Source organism: Drosophila virilis, chromosome 2, assembly GCF_030788295.1.
Source record: "Drosophila virilis strain 15010-1051.87 chromosome 2, Dvir_AGI_RSII-ME, whole genome shotgun sequence".
NCBI lineage: Eukaryota > Metazoa > Arthropoda > Insecta > Diptera > Drosophilidae > Drosophila > Drosophila virilis.
The window spans coordinates 12,544,458-12,558,238 of record NC_091544.1 but is presented as its reverse complement, the minus strand read 5'-3'; the positions used below and the strand labels follow the sequence as shown (position 1 = coordinate 12,558,238).

Sequence of the window (13,781 nt, the reverse complement as noted above, 5' to 3'; positions counted from 1 at the left end):
AAACCTGATATGATTGCACAACGTGATATTCCTTTTTCAGCCCTGCAAGTTGACGAAAGTACATCAAGGCTGTATCAACTGTCAGCACTAGACTTGCAGAGCTTGTACTTAAGTAGGCTAATGTACAAGAACATCTCTTAACTAGTTGGATTCGAGTTTGAGTTAATTTGCATGCATCGTCAAATTGAGTTTCAGTTGACTTCAGGTTGCAAGCTCATTTAAATTAATTAAGTTTACAAAAGTTTGCCAACTTGTAGTCAGTTCTGGAACTGTACTGAACTAACTGTAACTGTGGCAGGTGCCAGTCACCTGCCCAATCCAATTGCAATAAATGTGTTGTTCTTGTCCATTATTTGTTTGGTTGGCCTCGACTCGAGATTTAAATAATTCAATAATGACACATTCGACGAAATTGGAAGCCAGCCTTATTGTTTGGAGTAATGAGTGGGCTGTATTATTTATAAATCCGAGTGTCACATGCATGTCTGCGTCTGTGTGTGTGTGCCACAGATAATACACGCCCAACAGGCACGCATTAACTAGCAGGCGAGCACGCACCACGCTGCGTATGATTGATTTGTTGAGCTGTTGACAAGTCGACTCTCGATTGAGTTTCGGGCTTTATTTGCTATCCACTGCGCTGCTCCTTTTGATTATACACATGTGAATAAGTGCGACAATAACAATTACATTTATCATTGGAACATATTAAAAACAAACAACCATATATAAAGTGCGCTCCGGCAAAGCTATTGATTCGTAATTATGGTCTTTTTGTGGCATTCTTTTGCAGTGAGCTCGCAAGCTTTATCCTTGTCTGAGCGCACAGTGGCTCAATTTTGCATATCCAATTGCAGCTACACATTGACGCAATCGATAATGAATTGGTCTGTCCGGACCCTTTGCACATGTGCATCTGCATTATTCAATTGGCCCGACTCAGTTTCACATGCTCAGGCACGAGCAGGCAATCGAGCCATGCAATCAATGCTGCCATTGTCTTTCAGACAGAGGTGAGCTGCCTTCTGGATTGTTTACCTCGTTGTTTGTGGGGCACGTGCCCTATCAATTAGTAGCCGAATGAGCATAATGCCCAGTTAGATTTTCGTTTATCTGCCCAATGGGCTTATGACGAACAATAGAGGCCACTGACTGCATGTGCTATGAATTAATAGGCCTACATTTTTAGCATATTTCAGTTAAAAGCACAACATGTTGGCCGGATGAGCGTTCAACTAACTTAATTGCCCGAGCTATATGTAAATGTATTTTATGCAAATGTACGCAATAGGCAGGAGACTTTTTCGGCCAAATAAAACTTATACTTATATTCTTGATCAGCATTAATAGACGAGCCAGTCTATGGATATCGAAAAGTTGATTGTTTCTTTATCTGAAGTGCGCTGAAGAGAAAGATACTTTGAGTTTGTTTTTCATTTATTCGTTCGAGTTATTTTTTTATTTTTAAAAAGAATGATTCAAAATCTAATCTTGCATTTCCATTAAATCTGAAATCAAATTTATCAAATTACAATTATCGGCAAATTAAAAACAATTATTTATTATTTATCTTGGTCATATATTAAAAAAAGTGAAATGTTTGCAAAGAACTCTTAAAAAAAACGACAGCCAAAGTATATTGAACACAGTTTTCATTTTCTTCGAGCTTTTCAGATATATTTAAGCTAAACAAAGTAAAGTTTATGGCAGGTGTCGCAAAAAGAAATGCGCATAATTTAGCTTGTTTTCAACGGAAATCACTAATAAAAACAGTTGAAAAAGAGCTGTTGAAAAGTTGCGAAACCAACTGGCGTCAGCATGTGCCATTGTTAATGCTATCTGTGAGATACACACACACACACACACGCACACACACGCACACAGACGCACTGCTACACTCATGTGGCATAAGCACGTGGATGTAGCGTTGTGTACACACATATATGTTACATAATCTGCTTACCTTTCTCGCTGACTAGGAATAAAAATAATTCTAGTTAGTTTTGTAAAGGATTTGCAGCATATCATGTGCATTGCAGTCCTTTGGAATTATTCGAAAAAATGTTAAAATGCAGCTTAAGCTACAAATGAAAGATTTTGTAAGTTGAAACTCTATAGCTTGTGCCTGAAATTAGCAATTCTTAAGACAAGTCAATCATCTGGTTTGGCAAACTTGCAGAATTGCAGCCCATGAAGCATGAGAACACTCCACTCAACTCAGCTCTTCAAACTCTTAACAAAGCAGCATTCCAAGTGCTGTTCTGGGCTCAAACGGTTGGCGGACCCGCTTCGTGGCTGCACCCAAAGTGGCCTACTTAGCCTGGCCAACTGCTGCTCCTGTGGCTGCTGCAGGCCAGCCTCGCGTCGCTTGCTGCGTGCGTGTGTGTGCCACTTTTCGCAGAAAAGCGTGTTTCTTTTACTTACGAAAAAAATAAACGAGAAGGTACGCACACGCCGAGCATTTAATACTCTTGCAGACATTTTCCTTGCGGAATAGTGAAACTCGGGAAAGGGAAATTTAATGAAAATATATTGAAAAACATAATCTTTTGATATATAAAAATTCATTTTTCAACCGCTTTATTTTATAGCAATACATAATAGTAGTAATACATTATAAGTAGTAGTGCATAGTTCAAATTGTAAATACAGAGTTAGGTAAAGATAAACAAAAGAGTTTTCCTTATTCGAACCTACTTTTCGGTTGATTGTTCATGTGAACACAATATCTTGAGGCAATCCGATCCGAGATGCATAGTGAACCTAACAAATGCCGAGTTCGCTGAAGAAACTTCTTTTCGACCGATCGTTCCTATTGGCAGATAAATGATAAAATGATCCAATCCAGTCGGTGCCGACATATGTACTGCCTGCACAGACAGCCGGATATATGGAGAGATTAAAGATAATATTCGCATAGAAACAAACAAACAGACAGACAGACGGACAGACGGACACGGCCATATCAACTCGGTTGATGCTGATCTAGAATATATATGCCTTGCAGGGTCGGAGATGTCCGCTTCAATGCGTTACATACTTCATGGTATAATAAGAATGCCCCGTAAATTGGTATACGAAAACTCAATTTCTCTTGGCGTACAAACAACTTAGCTGCAGCGACTAAGTTAAAGTCACGTCTTCTACATATTTAAATTTCTCTTTAGGCTATGAATTAAATATACATTGTATTTTATTATTTATATTGTATTTAAAATGTCATTTATCTACAACAAACGCAGCCCAAGCCCAAGAACTTTACTTTAATTAAGTGCCCGCTTTTATTCCTTGAGCTTGTCTCCTTTTTTATTTATTTATTTTTTTTTTTTTTCAGCCAGCAGCAATCTAATCACAATCATTTTAGGCTTCATTATTGTTGAAATGACGCCTAGTTGTGCGCAGGCTGCGTTTTCCAACGCTCTGTCACGTATTTGTTATTTTTTTTTTCTCTTTTTACTCAAGCTCGTGCAAACAATACAAGCATAAAAATGCGGGGCGCTTTTATCTTTTGGGTTCAAAACGGCAGCCAAAGAAAAAAAAAAAGGCTGCTATTGTTATTTTTATCAGCCACATGGCGAACTACTACTTCTAGTATATCGTGGAGGCTGCGTCTGTGTGTGTGTGTGTGTGTGGGGGGGCATCTGGCATCATATGTGCGAAGGACATCGCCAGGCTCTCATCACAGACACAAGCTTGGCTCTCCCCCCTTAAAATCAATATTAATAATAATGCGCACCATATGAAAGCCGTTCAACAAATTTTCGTTTTCCTTTTGCCATTCTCGAAATGCAATCGGCATAGAAATACAAAATCATTTGCGTGGGCGTGACCAGCTCTTGCTCTGCATACTCTAACTGGCAATAAGTTCTCGCTGACAGTTGAAATAAAAAACAGAATCAAAAAAGTAGTTGCAGACAGGCAATAGTTGCTTGCAGAGCAAATATTTTGCTTGACGCCACTTCATTTGAGCAAATCCCCACCAAATCCGACGAGCTGGCAACCAAAAGTCCGTTAAGTCAGCCAGCAGTCGCAGTCAGCCATACGCTTCATTAACAAAACACACAGACACACGCAAAAACACACACACACACACACACACACACACACATGCATAAGGGCAAGCGGCAACAGTCGGACAATGTAATGTACATTAAAGCCTCGAGCTCGGGCATCTTAATTGCTGTAAATGGCCTGAAGGACATGCGCATGAAACCTGATGCCCAAGTTTGTTTATTTCATAAACATTACCAAGAAATATTGAAGAGCTGAGTATTCAGCCCTTAAACACATAGACAACGCGTGAAATGCAACCAGCTCCTTGAGGTATGCAATTTAAAATGTGCACAAGTAACACGAGTTGCAAATAAAACTTAAACATAGAATTAATGTGGCAAAGCAAATGTCAACAAGAATGTGCAACAATCTTATGTCAAGCAAGCTTGTAAAAGACCTTAACACATTTCCCATAAGCATAATTCTTAGATCATTAGGGCTAGAAGCATCACATTTTATATAGAAGATATTATAATATAATATATTATGCAAATAGCTTTTTGGTAATCTCCACCCGCTCTTTGTTTTAAATGTATATATATATATATTATTATTGACAAGATTACAACCACCTTAAAGTGGCAGCTTAAACCAATTATAGGAGAGAAAACTAAATTTAATAAGAAATACTGCTATTGGGGCTAAGATGTACAAATTTGAGAGAGTTTTTATGAATTTTAGTTAAGAGAATCCTATCAGGCAGATCCTGTGGATAATACCGTTTGGGCGGTCTCTTTCTTGCCCTAGAGAGTCATCCTCCAGTAATGGAACACCTCGTTCTTTTTCTTCTAGTGGGCTGGCATGGGAGCGAAGAACTCAAAGTATCGAAGTATACCCTGGGAACTCTCGACACCCCTAATACGCATATACCTAGCAGCATTGCAGATCCTGCTATGAATTTTGCTTCGAGCGACTCTTATTTTGTTGAGGTCGAGTACATCTACGGCAGGAGTTAGTATTGACACATAAGTCATTATTTTGTGATTTTGTTAAGCTTTTTGTCTCAAATAACGACGAGATACACGGTTTCCTTTTTTAATGTAGAGTCAAATAACTTTACACAACACGCTTCTAGTAACAAACTTAACATTTGCACATTTGCTGCTATTGTGCAACGATTGTGGCTGACAGAAGTACAAGCTGAATAACTCAGACATGATCCACAATACTAAAGAAATGTTCAAAAAGAAAAACCACCTAAGAATCACTTGAGATGCGCTTGAATAAAATGTCTTAAATGCTTCGCCCCAGACAATTTGTGAAAGCACATAATTCAAGAGCAAGAGCACTGCCAAGCAGCGAAGACGGCGATTCCAGCGAGAATTGAGACTGCGTCTCTCCAGACACAGAGAAATGCCGAAAAATATGCGAGCATACTTATGTGCCTTGCACGCAGATAATATCTAAATTTGAGTATGTTATTAAAGTGAATTTATGGGCGGATGGTAATACATACGTAAAGCGTCCTTTTCAGCTATTTGTATACACATCTAAGCAACCCATAATAAATTTATGCGTTATAAAACAAGCGCTTGTGATTCCAAAGGCAGCATAAGCCTTGTATTTTTAATGGTCATGTGTTGTATATGAATATTTAGATATATGTGAGCACATATTATGCATTATGCTGACATATGAAAGTTTTTGTAGAGTTTATTACCAAACTTTAAGCCACATTTAATGGGAATAGTAGAAATCGTCTCTTAAATACACGTTTCCAAGAAAACTCTGAATATTTAAATTGTTCTGCTAAATCTCAGCTCCAGTTGCACATACTCGTAGAAAATAAACAGCATTTTCAGCACGTTTTGCGCACCTATTTGTGTTTGGCTTAATTCAAGAAACAATTAAGCTTAAATGTGCACGTGAATTTGCTTAAATGAAGCGCAACAGCGAGGCGCGTGCGGCATTGGTGGTATGGGGGCGTATGAGTAATGTGGGCATGCTAGCAAATGCCATCTCGCATAATTCGAGAAAAACAGAGATGGCCACTGGCAGCAGGCATAAGAGAGATGGAGAGAGAGAGAGAGGGAGAGGCAGAGAGGGGGAGAGAAAGCATTTTAGCGGACTTTGTGTTTGTCTGTTTATCCCTCTCTCCCTCTCTCTCTCACCTCTCTGCATATAAAGCAGGCAAACAGAGCTTTTATTCAACGCAATTCACGTACATAAAACATTTATCTTTATGGCCGTCTTCAAGTGTTTTCTTGTGTGTCTGTGTGTGTGTGCGCGCATATATGCCTATGCATGTGCCAACAATGTGACATTTCTCGTGTCTAATTTAAAACAAAAAACAAAAAGAGGGAAATTTCTAGTTACTTTCCAAAAGGGGCTTTCACAACTTTAAGCATTTGATTCATTCTACATGCACAAATTTAATTACTGCCGCATGTCCTTTTGCCAGCCAGCTGCACAGCAGTTGCAGTCACTTCAAAATCAAGTGCCGCAAGCCAAAAATAATATAGAAAAAAAAAAAAATAATACACAAGTGGGGCAGAAGAGGGGCATCTAACAACAACAACAAGCTACAGCAAGCTGTGAGCCTTACTGCAAAACCATTTTGTTGACAATCAAGTGCAGTGAGCATCGTACAAGGACATTTCCAAGCATCCTGAACAAGATAGGGGGGGGGGGGGGGGAGGGGCAAGCCCCAGCATAATGCAACAAATTTCAATAAGGGGCCATCAGCCACCTGCCGTCTCCATGGGGTGCCAGCTCTCCTCTGTTGACTTGGCACTTGCTGCTTGATGCTGGGTGCCCATGTTGCGGCCTCGGTCAGGACACGTTGGCGTTGCAAATGCCAGCATCCGCATCCGTCACTGCCACACACTCTGCCGGCAGGAGCTGAGCAGCAGCTCAAGTGCAATATGGCCGCACACTCATAATGCAGATCCACGCCCCAATGCCAATGCCCCAAGGCTGATCGGTGGGCCCCGACTACCCGACTGGCCATGCCTGTCAATTCGTCTATGCCACATTCATTCATTTATTTCAGACAAGTCCATCATGCAGCTGTCACACTTTTAATTTCGTAATTACAATCCCCTTTTGCAGCTGCCTAGTTTGTGGTTGCCTTTTCTTTTCTTTTTTGTTGGCCAATTGCCAAAAGCATTCAACTTGCATTCGCCTATTTTTCAATATTTTGCAATGATTTCTGACAGCATTTGCGGCTGCTTCTTGGTAATTGCCAGCTCAACAGATTTTTTAATTAAATTCCAGCTACATCAATTATGGAATCCAACAGATAAATAACATTATACGCAGGCGCCTTTGAAACTTTGACTCGATTTCATTAATTTTCTATATACTTATGTATAAAAACTTATTTGTTGCAACTAACTGACGGATTGGTTGGCTATCGGGTGTGACTAAACAAATGGGAAAGTTGAGGCGGAGTCTAAAATTTGAAAACAAGCAAGTTAGAATTTACTAGTCAGGAGTGCCAAACTCGGGGAAATGGCACGAAAATGGAAATACTATTCTAAAAATGTCAAATGTCAAATTTTGTGGATCCAGCCACTAGAACCAAGGAGATTTGATAAAAAAAAAACAGCATTTCGAAATTGATTCTTATCGATTGCTTGCAAATGGGAAAAGCTATCGAATACTTTAAGAACATACTCGTTAAAACCTCCAACCCAACCAGCTCCTGACATCAACGCGCACAGACGGACATGCCAAGACTGACTCGGCTACTGTTGCTCAGGATCAGGAATATATAAATATACTTTATGGGATCGGAGATGCTTCCTTTTGCCTGTTGTATAAAAATATTACCCACCTTTCACCCGTCATCAAACATATTTATCTGTATATAACTCGGAATTGATCTTGAGAAAAATAAATATATTGCGACTTCCATAAGTCTATAGAGAGTTATTTATTGAAAAATGTGTCCAATCGACAAAATGTGTGAAATGTAATTCACCGAATGCGGAAAATCCACTCAGTTGGTAAAAACTGAATTTCAAGGTTGTAGAAAAAGTTGTATGTTCTTCTAGGCAGAAAAGCAGGCACAGGCAATAACGGGTAATTCCCGGAAAGTAAGAAAAAAAGTGTTTTGCAAAAAAACAAATTGAAATGCACTAAATATGTGCCAAGCCTACTTCCACAGCAGCTTTTAATTGCTTGACCTATTTCGTTGGGGAGAAACAAAGCTCCCACAATCAAACCAAAAACTACACTTGGTTCGAGAATTGAATTTCATGAAAAACGTTTGAAGCCCCAGCATAACCGAACAATGTTCCAGCTTCAATTACGTATATTCCACTAGCAAAGTGCCCGAACACAGCCTAGGGCAACGATAAACCTCAAATGCTTTCATTTTAACAAGCCCGTTCGAGAAATATTTCGACATGGGGCAATTGTGTGTTTTGGTAGCTTGTCTTTTGCTTTTTGTTGTTCGAATGTGACATATAACAATTGTCCAGGCCGTGGCCATATATTTTTATTAAAACTCTACAATTATATAAGCTGGTTTTGTTGTACGTGCCCCTTTGTTGTGTCTTGTCTTATTGTGCGCCGCCGGCGAGTGGAGTTTCCATGTAGTTCACCTATAGAAGCCGGAACACATTTGTATATTTCACAATTTCCGTTTGTTTTCCGGAACGTTGTCGTTGCCGCTGTTTGTGTCACATATTTTTTTATTTGTCATTGTTGTTTCGCCTGATTGTTGTTGTTGTTTTGTATTTTGCTGGCCTTTTGCGCACGACACTCCAAATGGGGCATTCGGGACCTTTCAACGCAATTCCATGGCCCCGTTTCGGGCCGCCCTCACAATTTAAATTGTTTGTCTGCGGCGGCTTGGACATCCCTTGCTCTCGTTTCAAGTGCAACGCGCCGGAACACTCACAGCTACATACACAAAAATAACAACAACCTCTACAACAACTACGATAAAAACAAAAAAAAAAAAAAATACAAGAACACTTGCGTATAGCTTTAAATTGTCATCGTACCGTGTTTCTGCTAGTAGTTTTATTGTTTGTAATGCCACCTCATAAGCAAATGGGTATCGAGTGCAAATGCAATACCCTGTAAAAATACAATATGCTGAAATACTAACTCCCAAATAGTTAAATGCATTTTGAATATATTATGTTTTTATTTTTGACAAGAACTTCTATTTTCAATTAACTGTGTCGCATTAAAGTTGAGTGCACTTTAAACTTTGACTGCAACTCTTGTGTTTTTTACTAAAGAATAATTTATTTAAGTGTGCTCAGTGCTCAGTGCTTAGTAATAGATTAATTTAAAAGTGAGCAACTAAACTAGTTGATATGAAATTTAAAAAGCTGTGGGAAATGTTAGAAATCGTGCACATAACCACCTTGATTATAGGGTATATGAATATATAATAATTTCTTAAAAGTTATTGCGACTCGTCGCCGCATTTTATATATATATATTTTTTCTGTTTTCCTCGCTTTGTCTAGGCGCTGTGTTTTCTTTGCGCCTTTCTCTTGGCATGGCGCATGATTTATGGAGGCAACGTTGGTGGCTTTTAATTTGCCACCGAATCCTTGTTAAACATTTGCCGCGCGTCTCGTCCTCGTCTGGCTGGCAGCCTGAACTTTTTGTTTATTCTTCGCTCGGTCTCTTTACCTTTTATTTTTTTTTTTTTTGGTTTTTTGTTTTATTTTATATTATTTTTTTTGCGCAAACGCATTGTGCTTGCTGGCAAAGCATTTTGTAATTTATTTAATTTAACTTTTTTTCTTTGCACAACACAAAAGTTTCCGACACGCGCGTTTTTGAAGTTGACTGAAATGACAAATTGTTAGGGACAATCAGAATGGATGGCCCCAAGAAGGACTAGGATATATTTAGGCTCCTGCACAAAAAAAGCCTACCAATTACTTACCCGTTGTCTGCAAATAAGTCAATATCACGTAGATTAGGCTTCATTCTAGATGTTGAGAATCAGTCAGATATCAAGACATATATGCCAAGACTTTCTGTTTCTAGCCAAGCTTAAGAAGTATTTGAGCATTGCACGAAATCCAGTCAAATATAAATTAAAAATGAAAATTTCATATGCCGCTTAACAACATGAATTCAAATGGGAACTAAATCATCCCCGAGTTCAGCTATTTGCTCTTTATATAATATTCAGTACCGTTTAAACAAATCCAAAATAAAAAAAAATACAAGAAATAAACAAACAAAATGCACTTCAAAAATAACTGAGAAATGTTTTCCTTTCGTTTCAGGTACATTTCTTATTTGACATTTCACAGAGGCACGTAGTTGAGTGTTGGAGGAACTGGCAACTTTGGCTGCCAGGACAATGCCAGCTGCAGCACGAACAAATGTAGCAACTGGGACAATGTATATGCTTTCAGGATTATGACAAATGCTTGGCACAATTTGTCTAATTTGCTGCCATTCGTTTCATTTAGCCGAATTGAATGAATGTCTAAAATGTAGTAGGAAACGTTTTGTAAAACATTTTTTCTAAAAATGTCATCGTAAATTGATTTTGAGTTGAGTTCAATGGGCGAGCGACAACAATAGGAAATTACATAGCGAAATTGAGCAGCGGTCAGCCGAAGGGTACAGCCCAGGGCGATAGTCCAACAAAGCGTTTTGCGGCTTTCTGTATGCCAGAGGGTGGCACGGAAGCGGCGGCTGGCAAGTAATTTTACCCGTTTTATATGGCCAATAAATGCTTTATCTGCGTATCCAAATTGCCGCCAGCTGGCGTGCATGCGTGCCGATAAGCTCCGGCTCCAGCTGCTGTTCCAGTCTCAGATCAACCTCCCGAGCCGACTTGGGTGAGCAGCAGACCCATAGACCCACAGACGTTGCATTGGTCGTGCAGGCAGCAACAAGCAGCCAATCGATTTATTACCCATTAAATCATGGCATTTGGCTCTAATATTTCGACCCAGTTGCATTTAGCATTTGGCTTTAGGGAATTTAACGGCTTAGCGCCTGCCGACACCACAGTCAATGTGTAAAATTATTTCATTGTGCTCAACGGGATGTTGTCTGCGTGCGGGTGCGTGTAACTGTGGGTTATTTTTATTTGGATTACGACTACAAATTGCCTATTAAATCCAAAAAATTCATGCCTTGTATACACAATTTCATCTCGTCACGTACCGCATGCTCATTTGTGTTTTAACAACTTGATTTTTTACTACATCAAACGCATTTAAATTATGGCTATTGAGCTCTTGACTTACACTCATTAATGGAATTAAACATTATTGCTGCAATTAAATTTAAATGTTGGCCCTAGCATATTTACATGAAATTTGAATAGGCCAAAGCGAACCATTCAACCCTGCCACACTCTCAGTTCTTGGTAATACAAATTCTGTTGAAATATACTACACATAGACACATTTTCTCGACGCCTTGGGCAACTGATTATATTTACATTTCACATTTCAATGAGGCTAATGAATTAATTCAAATTCATTATGGCAGGCACATTAATATATAATTTAAAAAAAAAATATGATGCTTCAATAATGATTGATTATTGATTAATTATAATTGAAAGTCCTGCGTGTACTTAATATAACGCATACGCCTTGTTGAACGCACAAGGGAATGAGAAGCATGCATAATGATATGTGCGTGTTTTCCAAATTTCCAATTCCAAATTAATTTACATTGCATCTAAAATTCGAACTTAAAAGCTCAATCAAATTCACTCGAATGCCAAATAGGAAAAGCTAGCTAAGTTAGCTCTAGTTAGGTCACAGCCCTGTTTATATTTTAATGATGGTTAAGTGCTTTAATTGGCATTTTTCCCTGCAAGAGAAGCTCTTCATCAGAAATTATTGATGAACACAGTTCGCTTGGCTAACAACCTTCACTTTTGATAAATGCCTGAATGTATGAATGCGGAAACCGCACATCAATTATGTTGTCTTCCCTCATTGAATTATAATTGAAGCGTCATCCAGTTGCGTATAAACAAGGACAGACCAGAGCGCAGAAAAAAGCAGTTAACACAAATTGAGCGTAATCAAATGATGCAATTGGAAATGCTGCTGCCGATGGCGCTGGCACTGGGACGCGGTATACAAAACTCATTATTCTCAGCATTTAATCTCGTCATGCGCACAATTATTTAAAGTCAATAATGAAATCATTCAATATACGTCGTCAGCTGGGTGAAGTGAGTTAATCATGTACTTAAATACCATTCAGCATCTGCAGTTGAGGGACAGCACACATGGATTATTCATCCATTAGGCAGCGACATGGACTGAACATAGTGCCAAGTCTGTCTAAAGTGTGTAAATGCTCTTTGGCCCACTTTAATTCCAAGCTAACCCAATGGCAATCCAGATTCAGCCGTATCCATCAACGAGGCACGTGTCACAGCAACATGAATTCACAATTCGCATTTGTCGACACTCGGATGGACATTAATCCGGCCCAATTGATCCAACCGTTGCAAAATCGCTAAGTGGCACTGCCCATGCTTTTGGCCAGCTCTTGCCTTGCCCCAGCTGTATGGCTCATAATTTATTAGTCGAGCGGAGGCGAGATTCCATAAAGCGCAAAAAGAGAATGAAACTGAAACGCTGGACAGCAGTTGAAATGCAAATGATGCCACATTCTTACTCCGTCCACATCCTTTATAAATTCATTTACAAACAAGTGTCAATAATTAAACGCTCGACCCTCCGGCTCAAATAACTGAGACCACAGCTGCATCAATAAATATTATGAACTGAACAATAATTAAGCTGCCCCCACGATCCGATTGCGTCCAAAAATCAATATGTACAAAATGATTGTGGCTTAATAAAATGCAGATATTTTATTACATAGCTCCTGGTAGCCATTTTTGTTATCATAAAACAGTAGCCTAAGACTTAAATGTGCTTCAAAACATCAGTAGCAACCTTTCTGGTCATAAAACAGCTAACTTCCTCCAGCCTTAGTCTAAAATGTGATTTAAAGCTTCAGTAGAAGCTTTTTTGGTCGTAAAACAGTTAGCTACCTCTAGCATAAGGCTGAAATGTGCTGTAAGCTTTCATTGGCAGCTTTTGATGCAATAAGCAGTTAAATCTCTAATGTGCTTTAAAACCTCATGTGTAATATATTTGATATGATTTTAACAGGGGGAGCTTTAAGCTCTATACATTCAGTCTGATCCAATTAAAAGCTTTCAAATTAGATGTTAATTTTTCTACAAAAGACCTATTTTAATGACAATCTCAAAGCTTTCTCCAATCTTAGCCAAGCTCATGTCATGCATCAATCGTACAAGGATTAATTTGTTGCTTTCGCATGTCCAGCCATCAGGTGTGTTCATTTTTAGCTTACATAATTGACACCTGCCCGCTGCTGGCATCAGACTGACAAATAAAAAGTAAATACAACATCGGTCTGAAACTTCGCTTTCTGATGATATTATTATGTACTTGACATGCCTTTGCCAAAAACCAAGTCAACTGAAAGCGAAAGAACTCTGCTCAAACAACGAAAATCAACTTTTTTCTCTGCCCCACTCCCATGTACCCCACCAGCTAATCTGTAGGTGTGAGAAAATCAATTTGTGCGGAACATCGACAGCAAGAGCCACGTTAGGCCAGTTGTTGGCCAGCTCACTTTGCAGGCCAATGGCAGCTACTTAGGGCCTAGTATGGCATGGCTCGTTTGTCCACATTACGTTAGGGTCTTTTGCTGTTGCCCGTGTCCTATTGTTGTTTTTGTCCTCATGTGGCGGGCGAGCTGAATGCCATATGACTATAGCATGC

The 13,781-nt window shown here is 39.2% G+C and overlaps 1 protein-coding gene across 2 annotated transcripts in view; it reads left to right on the top strand.

Moving 5' to 3' along the window:
- Teh1 (tipE homolog 1) overlaps positions 1-13,781 on the top strand; it is a 32,839-nt gene that overhangs the window by 4,526 nt on the left and 14,532 nt on the right. The window contains exon 3 of one of the 2 annotated variants that reach the window (XM_032440028.2): positions 10,263-12,823. The exons of the other annotated variant lie outside the window; for it this stretch is intronic. Coding sequence (XP_032295919.1) covers positions 10,263-10,299 — 37 coding nt within the window. The 3' untranslated portion in view covers positions 10,300-12,823. Of the gene's footprint in view, positions 1-10,262; positions 12,824-13,781 lie in introns of those variants that run through there. 2 annotated transcript variants of the gene reach the window in all.